The 24,095-nt window shown below is 38.6% G+C and overlaps 1 protein-coding gene across 5 annotated transcripts in view; it reads left to right on the plus strand.

The window, feature by feature from the left end:
- MSH3 (mutS homolog 3) overlaps positions 1–24,095 on the plus strand; it is a 183,922-nt gene that overhangs the window by 126,107 nt on the left and 33,720 nt on the right. For all 5 annotated transcript variants that reach the window (XM_055562836.1, XM_055562838.1, XM_055562837.1 and 2 more), the window contains exon 20: positions 20,658–20,815. In XM_055562836.1, coding sequence (XP_055418811.1) covers positions 20,658–20,815 — 158 coding nt within the window. The remainder of the gene's footprint in view (positions 1–20,657; positions 20,816–24,095) is intronic.

A 24,095-nucleotide genomic window follows, 5' to 3' on the forward strand; every position in this document is an offset into this window, starting at 1 on the left:
GGGAGCTATAGTCAATATCTTGTAATAACCTATAATGGAAAATAATCTGAAAAATAATACATGTGTATGTGTATAATTGAAGAATAATCATTTTTTCACATTTCACAATCTTGCATTGATTTACAAATTTTTTGCTAGCATTGTTTTATGAATATTTTATTCTTACAGATTTTAATACAACTACTTTGTGTCAATATTGTGCTTGAATTTAGGCTCACAAAGAAGAGATATAATATCTCTAATCTGGTGAGAAATTGATCCAATTAAATTAACACCAATAGACTACTTATAAAGGCTATGAGGGACCTAATGGACTGTCCAGTAGAAAAATTGCAACAGACTTGAACAGGCGAAACAAAGTAAAGGATATCCAAATGGTCAGTAAACAAACTAACATTTTTTTAAACTGCTATATTGAGTTTCCTGGAGGAGTATTAGCAAAGAATCAAATAGTAAGGAACTGTGGGGTACTTGTGGGACATTGGTGGAGATCCCAATGTGAAGGTGGATATAAAAGCCAGGAGAGAGGGCTGAGATGGAGTTAGGGATTTAACAGTGATCATGATGCATGTTCAGGGAGTTTAGATTCTGGGTCTGTCACTCAGGGAGATTGTATAAACATGTAAAGAAGGCTGAGGAAAAAGCCTTCTCAAGCATTGACATGAAAGGAGTCATTTCACTGAAAGTGGGTTTAAATGAAGAGAACTTTTCAAGTATCTTTTAAGTATCCCTACCTAATGTTTAGCATTTAGTTATTGTTTCATCTGAACATCAAAAAGATAAAAATACAAAAAAAATTTTTTTTAAGGAGCTATTGTATATTTCTTTTTAGCCTTTAAGACCTCGCTCTGCCTCATCTTCTAGGAAACCTTGTTTGACTTCTGCAAGCATAATTGAAAGGAATACACTTTTAAACCCTCTTTTTTTGGTTCCCTTCCCCGACTCCTTACATAATCTGAGTATTTGTAGACTTAGCAGCCACTGGATCTGCCCACCTCCAGTTTATTCTCCACTCTGCAGCCACAGGGCTTTTCCTAACCTGTCATATCACTCCCTCATTTGAATTAATGCTGAAAATTCCAGCCGTGCAGCTCCCAAAGCTACTGCTCCTCTAGGACTTGGCAGATGGTCTTCCCTCAGCCTAGAATGTCATCTTCCCCCGCGCCGTCCACACCCACCTCCCACACACCCACGTCGCACCCCGTCCACCCTCCAGCTCCTGCTTGTTCTTTAAGAGTGGTCTTGGTGTCACATCCTGACTAAGGCTTCCCTCCCAAAGCCGGGATGGGTGCCCCCTGTCATATGCCCGCAACACTCTATATTTCTCCCTAGTTTAGTATTTATCCCACTAAATTGTAATTGCCTTTTTTTGGGTTTGTGGTTGCCAGTGGCTTATAAGCTTAAAGAGAACAGGGGCTTTGCTTCTCCTCTTTAGCTGTAATCATACTGTCAGTCGCAGTTCTCTGGCACATCCAATCAGATTTGTTAAATAAAAAAGGATTAGCTTTGAAGTTTTGAGTAGTCGCCAAGTCTTACTTTAAATTTGTGCTTTTTTTCCTTCACAAAATGTTATTTTTCAGGATATCATATTAGGAGTTCACAATTCATACAGTAATTATACTGAAGAACTAGAAGGGATATTAGGGATCATTTGGTGTGACTACCTCTTCATACTTGGAAGTAAACCAAGGCTCAGAAAGGCTAATCGACTTGCTGGGGGTTTCTAAAGTCAAATAGTCATGACCTGTTTCCCAAAACATGTATTCTAAGGCAAGCCAGTGCTTTGCAACCCTTTTCACTTCACAGCACACCAAGAGAATGATCACAGTGCTGGTACACTGGAGGAAAAGGCTGCTCAGAGCAAAATGAGGTTGGCCCAAGGGCTCTGACTGCCCCAGCCCCACCTGCCATTTTAAGGGTCAACATTTTAGAACACCTGTAACCTCTGAGGCAGTCCAAGACGCAATATGCCAAGACATACTGCTACCAACCAGGGTTCTTGGACTCCTTAATTGATAGAAATTGTTAAGAGGCCAGGCATGGCTTTATTGGGGCCCCTGCATGAGCAGTGGAGAGTGATAAAAAGCAGCAGTTTCCCTTGCTTGCTCAAGGGAGCTGAGCTGGTTCCTTATATGGGGTGAGTGTAGGGCCGTGTCCAGGGTCAAGCCAGAGGGGGAGCTTAGGTGGTTTGCCCACCCCTTTGTTGGTGTTGTATGCAGGAGGCATGCAAAGTACCCTTGTTTTGCTCCTGGCCTTCAGAAGTGGCAGTTGGATTTTTGGTCTCTTTGTATGTTATTGTCCATAATTTGCCCCAACTGTATATGTATGCTGGAGAAGGCACTGGCAACCCAATCCAGTACTCTTACCTGGAAAATCCCATGGACGGAGGAGCCTGGTAGGCTGCAGTCCATGGGGTCGCTAAGAGTCGGACATGACTGAGCAACTTCACTTTCACTTTTCACTTTCATACACTGGAGAAGGAAATGGCAATCCACTCCAGTGTTCTTGCCTGGAGAATCCCAGGGATGGGGGAGCCTGGTGGGCTGCCGTCTCTAGGGTCACACAGAGTCGGACACGACTGAAGTGACTTAGCAGCAGCAGTATATGTATGCAGTTATTTATGGTCCCTTATAGTTTCTTTGTATTTAACAGAATATAACACTCAAAGAGATATTTGTCCAGATGTAAGCACTATAGCAAAGTATCCCAGATCCCAGACCCCAGCCTGTCTCAGTACTACTTGGGAAACTCCACCATAACCTACTGTAATCTCAGGAGTTTTCTGCATTTTAAGCCAAATGACTTTGTAATGGATGGATTTTTTTAAACTCTTTATTTTGTATCGGGGTGTAGCTGATTAACAAACAGTGTTGTGATAGTTTTAGGTGGACACAGCAAAGGGATTCAGCCATTCATATACATGTATCAGTTCTCTTCCAAAGTCCCCTCCCATCCAGGCTGCCACATAACATTGAGCAGAGTTCCATGTGCTATACAGTAGATCCTTGTTGTTCATGTAATGGATGGATTTTTGATAGTAATCAAAGGTGGGGGGTTTTGTTTGTGTTTTTAAAAAAAATATAAATAATATAAACATTGGGAAGGAAAAAGGGAAAGATACAGTTGGTGCCTTCTAAATTTCTAAGGAGGAGAGTTAGTCAAATGCAAAGCAGGAAGATTCCCAGGAAGTGCTGGAACCTTGTATATCTGTGTAACCTAAGGGAAACCCACAGCCCAGAGCAGGACAGTCTTATCTGTCCTCCACCATCTCCCAGAGCTTGTTCAAACTCATACCCATTGAGTAGGTAATGCCATCCAGCCATCTCATCCTCTGTCATCCCCTTGTTCTCCCGCCTTCAATCTTTACCAGGATCAGGGTCTTTTCCAGTGAGTCAGTTCTTCACATCAGGTAGCCAAAGTATTGGAGTTTCAGCTTCAGCATCAGTCCTTCCAAGGAATATTCAGGGTTGATTTCCTTTAGGATTGACTGCAGTCCAAGGGACTCTCAAGAGTCTTCTCCAACACCACTGTATTGTACTAGGTACAAAAATATTAATGAGTGTTATAGCTTCTTCTTGTATTGGTTCCTTTGTCATTATATAATGCCCTTTCTTTGTCTTTTGTTATTATAGACCTTGTTTCAGAGTCTCTTTCAGTTCAGTTCAGTTCAGTCGCTCAGTCGTGTCCAACTCTGCGACCCCATGAATTGCAGCACACCAGGCCTCCCTGTCCATCACCAACTCCTGGAGTTCACTCAAACTCACGTCCATCAAGTTGGTGATGCCATCCAGCCATCTCATCCTCTGTCGTCCCCTTCTCCTCTTGCCCCCAATCCCTCCCAGCATCAGAGTCTTTTCCAATGAGTCAACTCTTCACATGAGGTGGCCAAAGTACTGGAGTTTCAGCTTCAGCATCATTCCTTCCAATGAACACCCAGGACTGATCTCCTTTAGGATGGACTGGTTGGATCTCCTTGCAGTCCAAGGGACTCTCAAGAGTCTTCTCCAACACCACAGTTCAAAAGCGTCAATTCTTCGGCGCTCAGCTTTCTTCACAGTCCAACTTTCACATCCATACATGACCATGGGAAAAACCATAGCCTTGACTAGATGGACCTTTGTTGGCAAAGTAATGTCTCTGCTTTCCAATATGCTATCTAGGTTGGTCAGAACTTTTCTTCCAAGGAGTAAGCGTCTTTTAATTTCATGGCTGCAGTCACCATCTGCAGTGATTTTGGAGCCCCCCAAAATAAAGTCTGACACTGTTTCCACTGTTTCCCCATCTATTTCCCATGACGTGATGGGACCAGATGCCATGATCTTCATTTTCTGAATGTTGAGCTTTAAGCCAACTTTTTCACTCCCCTCTTTCACTTTCATCAAGAGGCTTTTTAGTTCCTCTTCAACTTTCTGCCATAAGGGTGGTGTCATCTGCATATCTGAGCTTGTTGATATTTCTCCCAGCAGTCTTGATTCCAGCTTGTGCTTCTTCCAGCCCAGCGTTTCTCATGATGTACTCTGCATATAAGTTAAATAAGCAGGGTGACAATATACAGCCTTGACGTACTCCTTTTCCTATTTGGAACCAGTCTGTTGTTCCATGTCCAGTTCTGACTGTTGCTTCCTGACCTGCATATAGGTTTCTCAAGAGGCAGGTCAGGTGGTCTGGTATTCCCATCACTTTCAGAATTTTCCACAGTATATTGTGATCCACACAGTCAAAGGCTTTGGCATAGTCAATAAAGCAGAAATTAATGTTTTTCTGGAACTCTCTTGCTTTTTCCATGATCCAGCAGAGGTTGGCAATTTGATCTCTGGTTCCTCTGCCTTTTCTAAAACCAGCTTGAACATCTGGAAGTTCACGGTTTCATATTGCTGAAGCCTGGCTTGGAGAATTTTGAGCATTACTTTACTAGCGTGTGAGATGAGTGCAATTGTGCAGTAGTTTGAGCATTCTTTGGCATTGCCTTTCTTTGGGATTGGAATGAAAACTGACCTTTTCCAGTCCTGTGGCCACTGCTGAGTTTTCCAAAGTTGCTGGCATATTGAGTGCAGCACTTTCACAGCATCATCTTTCAGGGTTTGAAATAGCTCCACTGGAATTCCATCACCTCCACTAGCTTTGTTCGTAGTGATGCTTTCTAAGGCCCACTTGACTTCACATTCCAGGATGTCTGGCTCTAGGTGAGTGATCACACCATCGTGATTATCTGGGTCGTGAAGATCTTTTTTGTACAGTTCTTCTGTGTATTCCTGCCACCTCTTCTTAATATCTTCTGCTTCTGTTAGGTCCCTACCATTTCTGTCCTTTATTGAGCCCATCTTTGCATGAAATGTTCCCTTGGTATCTTTAATTTTCTTGAAGAGATCTTTAGTTTTTCCCATTCTGTCATTTTCCTGTATTTCTTTGCATTGATCACTGAGGATGGCTTTCTTATCTCTTCTTGCTATTCTTTGGAACTCTGCATTCAGATGCTTATATCTTTGCTTTTCTCCTTTGCTTTTTACTTCTCTTCTTTTCACAGCTATTTGTAAGGCCTCCCCAGACAGCCATTTTGCTTTTTTGCATTTCTTTTCCTTGGGGATGGTCTTGATCCCTGTCTCCTATACAATGTCACGAACCTCATTCCATAGTTCATCAGGCACTCTATCATCAGATCTAGTCCCTTAAATCTTTTTCTCACTTCCACTGTATAATCATAAGGGATTTGATTTAGGTCATACCTGAATGGTCTAGTGGTTTTCCCTACTTTCTTTAATGTCAGTCTGAATTTGGCAATAAGGAGCTCATGATCTGAGCCACAGTCAGCTCCCGGTCTTGTTTTTGCTGACTGTATAGAGCTTCTCCATCTTTGGCTGCAAAGAGTATAATCAATCTGATTTCGGTGTTGACCATCTGGTGATGTCCATGTGTAGAGTCTTCTCTTGTGTTGTTGGAAGAGGGTGTTTGCTATGACCAGTGTGTTCTCTTGGCAAAACTCTATTAGCCTTTGCCCTGCTTCATTCCGTATTCCAAGGCCAAATTTGCCTGTTACTCCAGGTGTTTCTTGACTTCCTACTTTTGCATTCCACTCCCCTATAATGAAAAGGACATCTTTTTTGGTTGTTAGTTCTAAAAGGTCTTGTAGGTCTTCATAGAACCGTTGAACTTCAGCTTCTTCAGCATTACTGGTTGGGGCATAGACTTGGATTATTGTGATATTGAATGGTTTGCCCTGGAAATGAACAGAGATCATTCTGTAGTCTGATATAAATATTGCTACCTCCACTCTCTTGTTTTCATTTGCATGAAATATCTCATTCTCACCCTCACGTTCAATATGTGTGTCTCTAACTCTGAAGCAAGTATTCTATAGGCAGCAAATGAATGAGTCCTTACTTTAAAAATTTCATTAGCTACACTATGTGTTTTGGCTGGAGCATTTGGTTCATTTTGATTTAAAGCGATTATTGGTAGGTATATACTTACTACGGCTTCCCAGGTGGCTCAGTGGGTAAAGAATCCACCTGCAATGCAGCAGACCCAGAAGACTCAAGTTTGATCCCTGGAGGAGGGTATGACAGCTCACTCTGATATTCTTGCCTGGAGAATCCCCTGGACACAGGAGCCTGGCAGGCTATAGTCCATAGAGTCACAGAGAGTCAGACACTACTGATGCAACTGACCATGCATGCACATTCACTTATTGTCATTGCTGTTTTGTTAATTGCTTTCTGATTGTTTTTGTAGTTTGTCTGTTCTTTTATTATTTTACATACCTTTGGTTTGATGATTCTTGTTTAGTGTTAGTGCTTGTGTTCCTTTGTCTCTAATTTTTGTTTATTTATTGTAGAATTTTGATTTGTGGTTACCTTGGGGCTTATATGAAGAAGGAAATGGCAGCCCACTCCAGTATTCTTACCTGGAGAATCCTGTGGACAGAGGAGCCTGGTGGGCTGCTGTCCATGGGGTCGCACAGAGTTGGATGCAACTGAAGTGACTTAGTGTGCATGCATGGGGTTTATTTATGTTGCTAGGTTTCTTTAGGCCTTCCTGTTTGTACCACTGGCTTTCTAAACCACTCAGGGGACTTGTCTTCCTGGTGTTGTACTCCAGGGTTGGGACACCCGGTATGTGTCTTGACCTGATCACTCCCCAGGAAGGATCCCTTTTCTCTTCTGTGTCCTTTCCTAGGGGCCTAGATCCTGACCTGATGACTTTTCTTCTTTTCCTACCTGATTCTTTGTGATCTTTCTATTTCTTTTTATTTTTTATTGAAGTATAGTTGATTTTCAGAGAAGACAATGGCACCCCACTCCAGTACTCTTGCCTGGAAAATCCTATGGACGGAGGAGCCTGGTAGGCTGCAGTCCATGGGGTCACTAAGAGTCGGACACAACTGAGCGACTTCACTTTCACTTTTCACTTTCATGCATTGGAGAAGGAAATGGCAACCCACTCCAGTGTTCTTGCTTGGAGAATCCCAGGGACGGCAGAGCCTGGTGGGCTGCAATCCATGGGGTCTCACAGAGTTGGACACAACTGAAGTGACTTAGCAGCAGTAGCAGCAGCAGCATAGTTGATTTTCAATGTTTCACATGTACAGCAAAGTGATATAGTTTTTTTTTATATCTATCTCTGTATGTGTGTGTGTGTGTGTGTGTGTATATATATATATATATATATATATATATCTGTGTGTTTGACTGTCTACAGTTATTAATCCCCACTACCTCTTCCCCTTTGGTAACCATAAATTTGTTTTTTGTGTCTGTGGGTCTATTCTGTTTTATAATAAGTTCATTTGTATCAATTTTGAAGATTCTCTTTATGGATCTTTCTTACAGCTTTGGTTGTACGATGTCTTTTCTGCCAGGCTCTAGTTTATTTTCAGTGAGAATCACTATAAATGTGGTTTTCACATAGCATAATCATCAGATATATTGTTAACGATTGAAGGAAACATTAATGGCATTTCAGTGTTGTTTTTTGTTACTTCTGTCTTCTGTCTCTTTTCTTCCTGATTCTGAAACAGTGAGTTAAAGAAGGACATTTTGTATAACTGCTTTTTTAAAAAAATAATCAATGTTTTTTCTTACTCTTTAAAAAAAATTTTTTTTTTTATTGGAGTATAGTTGATTTACAGTGTTGTATTAGTTTCTGCTCTTCAGCAAAGTTAGTCAGTCATACATACATATGTATCCACAATTTTTTAGATTATATTCCCATACAGGTCATTTCAGAGTACTGAATAGAGTTCCCTGTGCTATGCATTAGGTTCTTAATAGGTTATCTATTCTATATATAAGTGTATATGTCAGTCCTGATCTTCCAATTTATCCTGCTCTTCCCCCCTGGTAACAACAAGTTTGTTTTCTACATCTGTGACTCAACTTCTGTAAATAGGTTCATTTGTACTATTTCTTCAGATTCCACATAAAAATGATATCATATGATATTGTCTTTGTCTGACTTACGTCACTCAGTATAACAATCTCTAGGTTCATTCACATTGCTACAAATGGCATTATTTTGTTCTTTTTTATGGTGGAGTAATATTTCATTGTATATATATACTGTATCTTCTTTATTCATTCCTCCATTGATGGACATTTAGGTTGCTTTCACGTCTTGGTCTTGGCTATTGTAAATAGTTCTGCAGTAAACATTGGTGTGCATGTATCTTTTGGAATTATGGTTTTCTCTAAATATTTGGCCATGATTGAGATTGCTGGATCATATGGTAGTTCTATTTTTAGTTTTTTAAGGAACCTCCATACTATTCTCCATAGTGACTGTATCAGTTCACATTCCCACCAACAGTGTAGGAGGATTCCCTTTTCTCCACAACCTCTCCAGCATTTGCTCTCTGTAGACTTTTTTATGGTGGCCATTCTGACTGGTGTGAGGTGGTACCTCATAGTTTCGATTCGTATTTCTCTAATAATCAACAGTTTTGACCATCTTTTCATGTGCCCGTTGGCTGTCTGTACATCTTCTTTGGAGAAATGTCTATTTAGGTCTTCTGTCCATTTTTCGATTGTGTTGTTTGTTTTTGTTATTGAATTGTATGAACTGCTTGTATATTTTGGAAATGTGGGTTTTCTTTTTGTTTTGTTGATAGTTTCCTTTGCTGTGCAAAAGCCTTTAAATTTCTTTAGGCCCCGTTTGTTTATTTTTGTTTTTATTTTTGTTACTCTAGGAGGTGGATCAGAAAAGGTCTTGCTGCGATTTATGTCAGGAAGTGTTCTGCCTATGTTCTCCTCTAAGAGTTTTATAGTATCCAGTCTTACATTTAGGTCTTTTTGAGTTCATTTTTGTGTTGTTGTATTAGAGAATGCTCTAATTTAGTTCTTTTACATGTAACTATCCGGTTTTCCCAGTACCACTTATTGAAGAGACTATCATCATTGTATACTCTTGCCTCTTTTGTTGTAGATTGAGAACATAAAACTCTTCACAGTTTGAGTGTCAAGGATAATTGCTTTTTAAACTGTTCTGTGATACAGAATGTTCCTGTTTCTTTTCCTGCCTCACTCATCGTCATTGTTTGCACTACTCAGCCTTCAAGGCCCCCAAAATGCTACTGCCTCCTTAAAGCCTTCCCCATCTGGCCAGAAATAATTTCTTTCTATTCTAGCACTTTCTCTGTTCCTTAAAAAAAAAAAAAAAAAAATCTCATGATATACCACTTTTTGGTGCATGGGTGTAGTGGGAAAGTGCCTAACCATGATAGGAGAGGTCAATTCAAATCCTGCTCTGCTGTTGGTGTGCGGTCACCTCTAGATAGGCCACCGTCCTCACTGGGTCTTGATTTCGTCATCCATAAAGTGCAGGGGTTGGGTGAGTAACCACTAGCTCTCAGTAGGATGTAAATTGGAAAGCATGTAGATGTCAGAAAGATTTGGACTTTTATCTTGGTATCTTAGCATGCAGCCTGTACTCTCCAGCCTCATTCTCCCCTTTCTGTTTGAAATGTACCTGGAGTTAAAAGTATAAGAATTTGGCTGAGAGCTTGCCTGGTCAGAGCTTTCACTAAGGAGTCTCTTACTGTAACATGCTATTTAAAAAAATTATTTATTATAATTATTATTGGTTGTGCTGGGGCTTTGTTGCTGTGCATGGGCTTTCTCTAGTTGTGGCAAGTGGGGGCTTCTCTTTGCTGCAGTGTGTGTCCTTATTGTGATGGCTTCTCTTGTTGCAGAGTGACCGGGCTCTCGGGCCTGGGCTCAGTAGCTGTGGTGCTCAGTAGTTGTGGCACACAGGCTTAGTTGCTCCACAGCATGTGAGATCTTCCTGGACCAGGGATCGAACCCATTTTCCTTGCATTGGCAAGTGGATTCTTTACCACTGGACCACCAGGGAAGTCCTCTTACTATAATGTGCCATTGATTGATGTTTTCAGGGAATAAAACACTTTGAAACCGTCAAACTTTTCATTAATCTGCAACTATTATATAAATAGTTCTACCATGATTCTTTTTAAAGGATGGATGTGAATATCTGTACCTGTCAAGGAAGAAGACAGTTTTTGCAGAAAATTAGCTGATATTCAAGTCTTGGAAATTAACATTAGACAACTTTTTTTTTTCCCTTCTTTGCATCTCATGACTTCATGGATACTGATTGATCATTACTGTAGTTTGAGGGATCCAAGGATGCTGGCCCAGAGCTAGGGGAGCACTCCTCCTGTTTAGCAGTGACTGTTATTTCTTGTCACTGAGTGGAAGTTCCCTTTGAGACATCTGTCAGGATGTTAGCTACTGTAGTCGCTCTGTGTTATTGGACAAGATCCTTAGCTTCCAGGCCTTTCTTCCCATGTTACAGGTGAGGAAAGAAAGGCTTGGAGAAGCTAAGTACAAAGAATTGATTTCTGTGTATCAGTTGGCTCTGAAATAAAAAAATTAAAAGCTTTGCTATCCTGTATTGAAGGAGAGATGAAGTATTCAAGGAACATGTACATGATGATGTGGTTCTAAATAACAGCAGTTTCTGTGTAGTTAAGTGTAGAAGAAAAATGTCATTCCTCTTGAAAATAATAGGAAGTACCAGATTTGCTTATCCATTTTTCACTAACTTACATGCAATTTGAATCCAAAAGAAAGTAACATTTCTATTTGTGTAAGTGCCATCAGTTCAGTTCACTCGCTCAGTCATGTCCGACTCTTTGCGACCCTGTGCATACACATGCTTATTTTACTTATCAAACGCTTCTAGTAAGTTTCACATTTGACTTTTACATTAAGTCTAAGGCAAAATAACTTTCATTTCCTTTTGTTCATTTTTTTCTGTTTCAGATACTCTAGAGTGTGTTGCAACTTTTTTCTTCATGTGGCTTAGTTTTAAGAAACAGTGATTTACAAAAATCGTTACAGTGTTTATAATTTTGAAGGACTTTCACATTATTTTTTTCTTATTTAGTTAAATTTCACAAAATTTGTGTAAGGCCAGGATTTCTATTACTCATTCTTACAGATGAGAAGATGAGATTGTAACTTGTTAATGAAAATCTTTTCATACTGACAAGCCTAGACAGCATATTAAAAAGCAGAGACATTACTTTACTGACAAAGGTCCATATAGTCAAAGCTATGGTTTTTCCAATAGTCATGTATGGATGTGAGAGTTGGACAATAAGGAAAGCTGAGCACTGAAGAATTGATGCTTTTGAACTGTGGTGTTGGAGAAGACTCTTGAGAGTCCCTTGGACTGCGAGGAGTCAAACCAGTCCATCTTAACGGAAATCAGTCCTAAATATTCACTGGAAGGACTGATGCTGACGCTGAAACTCCAATACTTTGGCCACCTGATGCGAAGAACTGACTCATTAGAAAAGACTCTGATGCTGGGAAAGATTGAAGGCGGGAGGGAAAGGGGACGACAGAGGATGAGATGGTTGGATGGCATCACCAACTCGATGGACATGAGTTTGAGCGAGCTCTGGGAGTTCGTGATGGACAGGGACGCCTGGTGTGCTGCACTCCATGGCATTGCAAAGAGTTGGACATGACTGAGCAACTGAACTGAACTGAATGAAAGCCAGAAACCGATACTGTCTTCTAATTACAAACGTTATTTTCTATTTTATTTTGCTTTATCACTGCATATCTTATTTACCAAAGTATTTGGTTATTAAATTAAGATTTTTGAAGATACTCTGTGAAATTATTGATTCTGTTTGGAAGGAAAAACAGAATTGAAGAATAAATATAATTACTTAGTTTTTAAGATGTTGAAAAGAGTAAGGTATCTACAAGATAAAAGGTGTCCATTTTCCTTTTTCTCATAGCTTCCCTAAATTACTGATTTAAACAAAAATTTGACTCCCACATTTCCTTGGCCACCCTCTTGTGCTCATTAAGTTGGGTAGTTGCGCTTCAGGCAGCTCCATAAACCATGCCTTCATGGGGGGCCTTAGCATGGCAGGAGTAACCCTTCTGTGGGCTATCTGCTTTGTGCTGTATTCTTTCATTTTCCATTATGTGCTTTTCTGTAGTACTTGTTTTTTGTGTAATACACTAAGAAGTCCAAATAACAAAATGTTGTTTGAAACTTAAGTGAATTTTTCGTAAGTTATACTAGTGTCTTTGTAAAGAGTTACTTGATTATTCATGATTGCTGCTGCTGCTGCTAAGTCGCTTCAGTCGTGTCCGACTCTGTGCAACCCCATAGATGGCCTCCTACCAGGCTCCCCTGTCCTGGGATTCTCCAGGCAAGAACACTGGAGTGGGTTGCCATTTCCTTCTCCAACGCATGAAAGTAAAAAGTGAAAGTGAAGTTGCTCAGTCATGTCTGACTCTTAGTGACCCCATGGACTGCAACCTACCAGGCTCCTCCATCCATGGGATTTTCCAGGCAAGAGGACTGGAGTGGGGTGCCATTGCCTTCTCTTTGTTCATGATTATCCATGAATAAATAATTAAATCTTAAGGTAATTCACTTAAATAACTTTTAACTACCTGATATTTCAAAGGAAAAGATACAGAAACCTATATAATAGATTCTCATTTACCCTTCACTCAAATATCATAAAGACTGACATTTTGTAAAAATTTAGGTTTTTTTTTTGAAGTGAGTAAAAGATTACACATATAGCTAAGGTCATATGTAATTAACTGCCATCTCTTTTCCTCCCTCTTCACCTCCTATCCTCACTATTATCCTGGTGTTATTTATTATCCTTATGGATGGTTTTTATTCTTTTATTTGATATAGATGTATCTTAATATGACATTATTATTTTTGTATATACTTAAACTGTACATAAATATACCCCAGTGAAAGTGTCTTATTGTATTATACATTGTAAATAATTGTTTTAATAATTATACAAAGTAGATCAATTCATTTTCCTAATGATAGACAATTAGACTTTTTCCATTTTTTTGTCTATTATGAATACAAACAGTATTACTCTGATCAGATCAGATCAGATCAGTCACTCAGTCGTGTCCGACTCTTTGCGACCCCATGAATCGCAGCATGCCAGGCCTCCCTGTCCATCACCAGCTCCCAGAGTTCACCCAAACTCATGTGCATCAAGTCGGTGATGCCATCCAGACATCTTATCCTCTGTCCTCTCCTTCTCCTCTTGCCCCCAATCCCTCCCAGCATCAGAGTATTTTCCAATGAGTCAAGTCTTCGCATGAGATGGCCAAAGTACTGGAGTTTCAGCTTTAGCATCATTCCTTCCAAAGAACACCCAGGGCTGATCTCCTTCAGAATGGACTGGTTGGATCTCCTTGCAGTCCAAGGGACTCTCAAGAGTCTTCTCCAACACCACAGTTCAAAAGCGTCAATTCTTCGGCGCTCAGCCTTCTTCATGGATGTGTGTCCAACTCTCACATCCATACATGACCACAGGAAAAACCATAGCCTTGACTAGACGAACCTTTGTTGGCAAAGTAATGTCTCTACTTTTGAATATGCTATCTAGGTTGGCCATAACTTTCCTTCCAAGGAGTAAGCGTCTTTTAATTTCATGGCTGCAGTCACCATCTGCAGTGATTTTGGAGCACCCAAAAATAAAGTCTGACACTGTTTCCACTGTTTCCCCATCTATTTGCCATGAAGTGATGGGACCGGATGCCATGATCTTCGTTTTCTGAATGTTGAGCTTTAAGCCAACTTTTTCACTCTCCTCTTTCACTTTCATCAAGAGGCTCTTTAGTTCCTCATCACTTTCTGCCAGAAGGGTGGTGTCATCTGCATATCTGAGCTTATTGATATTTCTCCCGGCAATCTTGATTCCAGCTTGTGCTTCTTCCAGCCCAGCGTTTCTCATGATGTACTCTGCATATAAGTTAAATAAACAGGGTGACAATATACAGCCTTGACGTACTCCTTTTCCTATTTGGAACCAGTCTGTTGTTCCACGTCCAGTTCTAACTGTTGCTTCCTGACCTGCATACAAATTTCTCAAGAGGCAGGCCAGGTGGTCTGGTATTCCCATCTCTTTCAGAATTTTCCACAGTTTATTGTGATCCGCACAGTCAAAGGCTTTGGCATAGTCAATAAAGCAGAAGTAGATGTTTTTCTGGAACTCTCTTGTTTTTTCTGTGATCCAGCGGAGGTTGGCAATTTGATCTCTGGTTCCTCTGCCTTTGCTAAAACCAGCTTGAACATCAGGAAGTTCACGGTTCACATATTGCTGAAGCCTGGCTTGGGGAATTTTGAGCATTACTTTACTAGCGTGTGAGATGAGTGCAATTGTGCGGTAGTTTGAGCATTCTATGGCATTGCCTTTCTTTGGGATTCGAATGAAAACTGACCTTTTCCAGTCCTGTGGCCACTGCTGAGTTTTCCAAATTTGCTGGCATATTGACTGCAGCACTTTCACAGCGTCATCTTTCAGGATTTGGAGTAGCTCCACTGGAATTCTATCACCTCCACTAGCTTTGTTCCTAGTGATGCTTTCTAAGGCCCACTTGACTTCACATTCCAGGATGTCTGGCTCTAGGTGAGTGATCACACCATCGTGATTATCTGGGTCGTGAAGATCTTTTTTGTACAGTTCTTCTGTGTATTCTTGCCACCTCTTCTTAATATCTTCTGCTTCTGTTAGGTCCATACTATTTCTGTCCTTTATCGAGCCCATCTTTGCATGAAATGTTCCTTTGGTATCTCTGATTTTCTTGAAGAGATCCCTACTCTTTCCCATTCTGTTGTTTTCCTCTATTTCTTTGCATTGATCGCTGAAGACGGCTTTCTTATCTCTTCTTGCTATTCTTTGGAACTCTGCATTCAGATGCTTATATCTTTCCCTTTCTCCTTTGCTTTTCGCTTCTCTTCTTTTCACAGCTATTTGTAAGGCCTCCCCAGACAGCCATTTTGCTTTTTTGCATTTCTTTTCCATGGGGATGGTCTTCATCCCTGTCTCCTGTACAATGTCATGAACCTCAGTCCATAGTTCATCAGGCACTCTATCTATCAGATCTAGTCCCTTAAATCTATTTCTCACTTCCACTGTATAATCATAAGGGATTTGATTTAGATCGTACCTGAATGGTCTAGTGGTTTTCCCTACTTTCTTCAATTTAAGTCTGAATTTGGCAATAAGGAGTTCATAGTCTGAGCCACAGTCAGCTCCTTGTCTTGTTTTTGCTGACTGTATAGAGCTTCTCCATCTGTGGCTGCAAAGAATATAATCAATCTGATTTTGGTGTTGACCATCTGGTGATGTCCATGTATAGAGCCTTCTCTTGTGTTGTTAGAAGAGGGTGTTTATTACTCTGAACAGCTTTATAAATGTCTTTTTGAGTGCTTGTGTATCTTCCTAGATTTCTAAAAGGGGAATCACTGTGTCATGTAGACCAGTATATGGGCTCTTTAGCTTCAGTAAACATTTCCAAATTGCTGTCCATGTTCTTTCCAACATGCTATGGAAGCAAACTTTTAAACTTTTTGATAGTATGATGAATGTAAAAAGTTATTCCTTAAAAATTATTCCTTCAGAAATATTCACCATTAATTTTTTTTTTTTCCTTATGTGACTATGAGGAATAGCTTGTAGGTCCCTTGAAAAATGCTGCTGATTTCATTTTCCTTTCTCTGATAAATACTTTTTGGCCTTTGTGTATATAATATACTTATGTCCTTTGCCTATTTTTCCATTATTTTGATGGTCCTAATAAGTAGGAGCACTACTTCTTTGTTATATGCCTTTTCATTTTGTGTTTGGTGACTGCTTTTAATAACAGAGGTTTTAAAAATTTAATCAAATATATTAGTCTTCTCCTGTATGATTTATATTTTTATATTGCTATTTCTATCTTGTCAATAAGTTATTCCCTACCTTCATGTCATTATGTTGTTCTTCCATGTTTTCCTCTAAAAGATTGCTTGCGTTTCATATTTTTTTCTTACATCCATCTGGATTGATTTAAAGGCTGTGAGATTCCAGCCTGACTCTTATTATATGGGTACCCAGTTATCCCACCATTGTTTATTGAGCGTGGCGTCTTTTCTGCTTGTTTGTGATCCTAACTCTCACATGTCTCACATGCCAGTATAGGTTTGTGTCCAGGCTTGCTGTTACTTCTCTGTTCACCTGTTCCTAAAGCAGTGCTGCACTTTTAATTACTATAGCTTTACAAAGTCTCCTCTCCCAGCTCATTCTTCAAAGTTGAATTGACTTAACTCTATCAAAGAAATTTCAGAATTAACTTCTACAGTTGTACTGCATGTAGGTTAATTTGTGAGAATGTATTCATTTCCTTTTGAAGATAACTTTAATTAAAACATAACATACAGAATTAGGTACAAATCGTAAGTGTACAGCTTAATGAATTTTCACAAAGTGTACCCATATAAGTATCCAAAACCAGGTCAAGAAACAGAAGAATAGTAAGGAAAGGAACACAAAATCTCCACTTGGGAGGGAGGGCCTCCCATTAATTCCTTCCCCTCTAAAGGGTATAACCACTCTCCTAATTTCTTTTACCAACGAATAATAATTTGGTTATTTTTGTTCTCGTTTTTGAGCTGTATATAATAGAAACATACAATATGTATTCTTTGTGTCTGGCTTCTTTGATTCAACATTGGTTTTATGCGATTCCTCCTTTTTTTTTTTGCATATTGCTTATTTATATTGTCATAGAGAATTTCATTGTATAAATATATAACTTTTCTGTTCTATTGATAAACATTTGAGTTACTTCCAATTTAGTACTATTATGAAAGTATTGCTGTGAACATTCTTTTACATGTTTTTTTTTTTTAATGTACATCATGTACATTTCTGTTGGACATGTACCTAGGAGCAGAATTGTTCAGATATGTCTACTTTCAGCTTTAGTAGACTCTACCAAGCAATTTTCCAAAATAGTATACAATTTACTCCCCTAATAACAGTATATAAAAATTCTAGTTGTCCTACATCTTTGCCAGAGCTTAACACTGACAGTTTTTGGTTTTAACTTAGCCATTTAGTAAAGTAATGTTGTCTCCCATTTAGTAAAGTAATGTTGTCTCCCTGATTTGGTTTGTGTTTTCTTAATGATTTAAAGTAGACTGTCATCTTACTGGTCATTTGTGGTTTTTTGTGTTGTCATTTAAAATTTTTTTTCCTCTACCATTTTTCTTGAAGTTTGTCTTTCTTTTGATTTGTGGGAGTTCATTATGTACACTGCATCCAAGTCTTTGGGAAATATATAGTACATATATCATATATTCTGTGATTTTGTATTCTCTTAATGACATCTTTTGATCAATGTTGTTGTTGTTGTTTAGTCGCTAAGTCACGTCCATCTCTTTGTGACCCCATGGACTGCAGCATGCCAGGCTCCCCTGTCCACTATCTCCTGGAGTTTGCTCAAGTTCATGTTCATTGAGTCAATGATGCTGTCTAACTCATCTTATCCTCTGCTGTCCTCCCCTCCTTTTACCTTCAGGCTTTCCCAGCATCAGTCTTTTCCAGTGAGTTGGTTCTTTGCATCAGGTGGCCAGAGTGTTGGAGCTTCAGCTTTAGCATCAGTCCTTCCAGTGAATATTCAGGGCTGATTTCCTTTAGAATTGACTGGTTTGATCTCCTCACAGTCCAAGGGACTCTCAAGTGTCTTCTCTAACATCACAGTTCAAAAGCATCAAGCCTTCAAAAGCTTTTATAAATTTGTTTTAAAAGAAACCTTGTTTTCACTGTTTACCTTTTTCAATTTCTTTCAGTAATATTTTGTAGTTTTCTTTGTAGAAGTCTTGTTCATTGTATTAGGTTTATTCCTAGATATTTGATTTCTTTTGATATTGTGGTAAATTAGATCATTTAAAAAATTTCCAGTTACTTGTTGGTAAAATGTAGAAATAATGTTGGCATTTGAATACTGAGCTCATTTCATTTGTAGATTCTAATAATTTTCATAGATCACTTTAGATTTTCTGGTAACATAGTAATGACATATAGGAGTAATGACAGTTTCATTATTCTCTTTCTAATCCTTATACCTTTTATTTCCTTTTCCTACATTTTTAAAAGTGAATGGATATTTATTTTGTTAATGTTATTTTATTGTTATTTATAATGTTAATTTATTTTGTTAACTGCCTTTTGAATGTTAAACCAACCTTGTTTTCCTCAAAAATTCTAAATGGTTTATATATCTTTGGATTGTCTTATTAATATTTTATTGAGGAGTCTTGTGTATATATTTGTGGATAAAGTTGACCTGTAAGTTTTCCTTCTTGTAATGCTCTTGGTCAGGTTTTGGTGTCAAGATCATGGTGGCTTTCAGAAGTGATTTGGGAAAAGTTCCCTATTGTTCTATTCTCTAGAATAGTTTTTGTAAGATTGATACTATTTTTTTCTATTTTGTTTTTCAGTCACTCAGTCGTGTCCAAGTCTTTCCGACCCCATGGACTGCAGCACACCAGGCTTCCCTGTCCTTAGTGGGAAAGTTATCTCAGTTTGGGTTTTTCTTGTTGAAGGACTTTTAATTATAGATTTAAAATCTTTAATATATACTGGATTATTTTCTATTTATTATATTATTTTTTATCAATTTTTTAAAAGAACTCTGCTCATTTATTCTGAATTTTCAAAGCATTTCATATGCCAAATGTTTGTTTATAATAGGTTTATTATTTTTTAACATCTGTAGAAAAATTAAAAAATTTTGATCACAAGTTGTATCATTCAGGGCTTCCCTGGTGGCCCAGGCAGAAGAATCTGCCTGCAATGTGGGGACTCTACCCTGGGTTGGGTAGAGCTCCTGGAGAAAGGGTTGGCAACCCACTAGAGTATTCTTGCCTGGAGAATTCCATGGACAGAGGAGCCTGGGGGGGCTACAGTCCATGGGGTTGCAAAGAGTCAGGCACAACTGAGAAACTAACACTTTCGCTTTTACAACTTAGAGATGGAATAGGTTTACTTTTTATCCCCTCAATTGTAAGGCTTTATAATGCTTTAATCTGATACCCCCATTATTTGCATGAGGCATCTCAACTCCTCTTGGCTCTTCTCTATTTTTTTCTTTCCTTATCATTGCTAATTATTCTTTTCACCCCTGTCATACCTTTTGGTTCCTCATAGCTTCCATTTACAGTCCCCAGTGCCATGTAGCTTCATTCTGCCTTTCTTATCAACCTCTCCTCTAGTTATCAATAGATTGATCCTTTCCATGGTTCTTGGGGCTTCTCCAGTGGCTCAGTGGTAAAGAATCTGCGTGCAGTGCAGGAGCCACAGGAGACACGGGTTCCCTCTGTGCGTCAGGAAGATCCCTGGAGGAGGGCATGGCAACCCACTCCAGTATTCTTGCCTGGAAAATCCTATGAACAGAGGAGCCTTGTGGGCTATATATAGTCCATGGGGGCTCAAAGAGTCAGACACGACTGAAGTGACTGAGCATGCACGCACGCACTCCATGGTTCTCAATTTCAACTCCCGAGAGATGATTTGATGAGCCTAGTTTCAGAAGACGTTTATGTCTTCTCTTAGGCTGTTGGTCAGTTATGGATCGGCTACTCTTGACCAGGCAGGCATAGCCAAGGGCGTTGTGTTCACGTAGTAAAGCACGTGGATGCCTAAGGCTGACTCCTCTGTAGAGGACTGCAGTTGGATGATTTTTCTTAGGATATACTTGGCAAGTACTAGAATTGTTTAATAGAGGTAAATTCTAGAAATTAAATCACAGCAAGTATTGCAGCTTTTCTGCCTTTTTCACTTATTCTGGTGAAATGCCAGTAAGTAAGTAAATGCTGATAAAATTGATACCTAGAATTTGGTATTATCAATCTCTTTACTGTCTATATTAAAATCTATAACTGAAAATATCACGTGCTACCAATTCAGATTAGGCCTTCTGCAGTTAAATAAATAATACCTGTGATTTGGACATTTGGAAATTGATAGATTTTAAATGTAAGTAATATAAAAGACACTCATAAGCAGATTAATGATTATTTAAAGAGAAAACCATAGGGGTTATCTCATCTAGGTTGATTCTTGTTATTTCCTTTTTTATACTCCGAAACAATCTTGTGCACTGCTGAGAATTCACTGTTCTGTAATGTCACAGTTCAAATTGAAGACAGAGAGCTTCTTTCCCTGTGTGATGCTTAATGGGTGACGTTTAAATACCACAGCATAATCTTTGCCTAATACATTCCCATTTATGGAATAAATTATAGATATTATATAGAACCCCCTCTGGTACAATAAGTGAAATTGCTTTTTAATTTTCTAGGGGGACTCGGAGAGAGTAATGATAATTACTGGACCAAACATGGGTGGAAAAAGCTCATATATAAAACAAGTTGCATTGATTACTGTCATGGCTCAGATTGGCTCCTATGTACCTGCAGAGGAAGCAACAATTGGAATTGTGGATGGCATTTTCACAAGGTAAAAACACGAATTCTATTTAAATATATTTCTAACAATAAATCAAGACCACATTGTCACATGAATTTTCTTACGTACATATTTAATTGAACAGATTTGCTGTATAGGATTTTGATATTTAGAATTTAGGAGTTTAAAGAAATCACTTCATCATGAAACTAATATCAGAAGAGACCTAGGAGATCATTTTGTCCAGTAGTTTCCAAGTTATTTTTAGTTACTGAGCTCTTTCTTTAAAGGAAATCATGTGTAGAAGATCAGTCAGAGGTAGAGAGCTTGGAGACTTGGTTTCTAGGCTCTGTAGAGAAGTCTGCTATCCATGTTTTATTGGGGGTCTACCTTCCTTGTTTTATAGATGGGAAACTGAGAACAGACTGGAAAAGGCACTGGCCCAAGATAATTTAATTCATATTCGTTTTTGCTTTAAGGACATAACATAAGGCTAAGACTTACCCTCAACATATAAACCTAAATTGTATGCCATATTTGGAATATAGGTGAAATATCCTGGTCTCAAGGGTTAAGATTCATAGTTTAATCTACTTATTCAGATTTATGAGTTCTTAAAGTATTATTTATACTTCCTACACTTAATTTTTAGAAAAAAGTAAATATACTCTATAGCACATAGTCAAAGTATGTCTGTAGAGTATCTGATTTATTTTCCTGCTTATTTAATATTTGACCCTTGAACACATCAGACTATATCACATGCTAATAATGTTCATGTATTTGAATAGACATTAGAATACTTTAAAATTTGGTCTTATATCTAAGAATGAGCAAAAGCAAAGCAACTTAAATTCTGTCTTATGCCATATCACCAAACAGATGTTATTTTGATTTCCATATATTTGTAAATTAACTAGGCCTCCCTGATAGCTCAGTTGGTAAAGAATCCTCCTGCAATGCAGGAGACCTCGGTTCAATTCCTGGGTCGGGAAGATCCCCTGCAGAAGGGATAGGCTACCCACTCCAGTATTCTGGCCTAGAGAATTCCGTGGACTGCATAGTCCTTGGGGGTCACAAAGAGTTGGACATGACTGTCTTTCACTTTAAAGAAATTTTAAAAATCTTTCTTTAGTTTTTAAAATTATAATTAATTTTCTGTTTCCTATATAGATATTTTTATTTTGGTTACATTATTAGGGAGAGTGACAGAGAAGTTTTATTAGGAGAAAGAAGATATAAAGAAAGGAAAATAAAAAGAAAGAGGAAAAAAATATCTTGGTCCATGTAAGGTAACTTGTCTGGAAGAAAATCTAGTTAGCAGAATATCAGGAGTATTTTTATACACAAGTAATAGAAAAGAAAATAGGTTTTACTTTTCTCATTGAACAGAAAGGCCTGAAGTAGGTGGCCACTTCTGGTGCTTTAGTGGCTCTGCAGTTTTTTTGCCTTCTCCTGATAGTTGCAAGATACTTACTGTGAATCTAGACATCACGTTGGTATTCGCATGAGGAAAAAGTGAAAAGGAATGCAAAGACTTCTCCTGTTTTTCAGGAAGTCCTTACCTTTTTGGAAGCTTCCCAGAGAGCTTTCACTTATATTTCACTAACCAGAACTGTGTCTCATGGCGATAATTATAAGGGAAACAAATTATGAATTTGATTTTGTCTAGTTTTATAATGGAGTTAGGTAAGGGACAGGGTGTTCAGGAATAGATTCAGAAGTAACCAGAAAATAGTTTCTACCACAAGGAATGTATTCAGTGATAACAACAACTAACCTTTATGATAATAACATATTTATAATATTAATATAATAACATTCTTATCAACGAATAGGCACTGTTCTGTGTACATAAAATATTTATATAAAGTACATTCAGTGAGAGCAAACATAAGCCTTCTGGAAAAGGACAACACATATTAATTTCAACAAACTTGGATATTTATCAATTCGTTTTCATTTGTTCATTCATCCAGCGTATACTAACTTGACATCTAACATGACAAGCACTCGGAATACAAAGCAACCATAGTTTCTGTTCTCATGAAATTTCCTGATGGAGAAGATTAGCATAAACCAAAAAGTCATCTAAAGAAATGTAAAATTACAGATAATGACAAATCTACAAAGGTTGTGTACAAGAGGCTATGACTGCCTGTGGTACTGGGATCTGATCTGGTCAGGAAGGTCAGGGGAAGCCTCCCTTTAGCAAGTGATGTGTGTGTGAAGGAGGAGTTAAGTTGAAGAAAGAGCATTTCAGACCAAGGAAGCAGCATGTGCAAAGTTCTTTCACATTAAAAAAAAAACAAAACCACATAGACAACAGAGTGAATGGTTGCTCTCTAGGGGAGCATGCTTTTCAATGAAGATATGAAGATGAAGAAAATAGGCAAGTTACACAGAGTGTAGGCCATGTTAGGAGTTTGTGTGAAAGCCATGGGAAACCACTGAAAGGCTTGGCACGATCACCTCTACACTGGCTGCAGTGCAGAAGATACTTGGAGAAAGGACACAGTTGATCAGACCAATGTCATCAGCAGGCCCTTGCAGTGGCCTTGGTGAGAGGTATCAGTGGTTTGAACTGGGGTGTAGTGTTAAAGTGGAAAGGAGTCATAATTGAAAGGCAGTTAGAAGATAAATCAACAGGACTTGATGACAGATAGGTATGAGGCTGAGATAAATAAGTGGCGTCTTCAGAGATGAGAGTAATTTGTGCGTCTGGTTGGAGAATGGTGGCATTTACTGGAAGAGGATGATTTTTTTTTTTTTTATGGATCCTGACTTTAGTTTTGTTTTTAATTTTTTGGGAGTATAGTTGATTTACAATGTTGTTAGTTTCAGGTGTACAGCAAAGTGCTTCAGTTATAGATATATACATATCCATTCTTTTTCAGATTATTTAGCCATATAGGTTATTATTGAATATTGAGTAGAGTTCCTTGTACTATATAGTAGGTCCTTGTTAGTTATTTATTTTATATATAGTAGTGTGTGTATGTTAATTCCAAGCTCCTAATTTGGGTGATATCTTGATAGTTGTCTTCCTCTGCCTGGCTTACTTCACGTAGTATAATAATCTCTAGGTCCATCCATGGTGCTGCAAATGGCCTTATTTTGTTCTTTTTGATGACTGAGTATTGACTTTATGTTTGTATGCAGTAGATAGAAACACTCTTAGACCTTAAGAAAGCTGTCATGTAGTCAGTTGAATATAAAATTTGAGTTCAGAGGGAGAGAGGAAAGGTAACAATATAGATTTGTTGTGAGACATCTTTGTGTAAGGTGGGGAGTGAAATCCTGGGTGTGAATGGGATCCTGTTGGCAGAGA

The sequence above is a fragment of the Bubalus kerabau genome, chromosome 1, assembly GCF_029407905.1.
Source record: "Bubalus kerabau isolate K-KA32 ecotype Philippines breed swamp buffalo chromosome 1, PCC_UOA_SB_1v2, whole genome shotgun sequence".
NCBI lineage: Eukaryota > Metazoa > Chordata > Mammalia > Artiodactyla > Bovidae > Bubalus > Bubalus kerabau.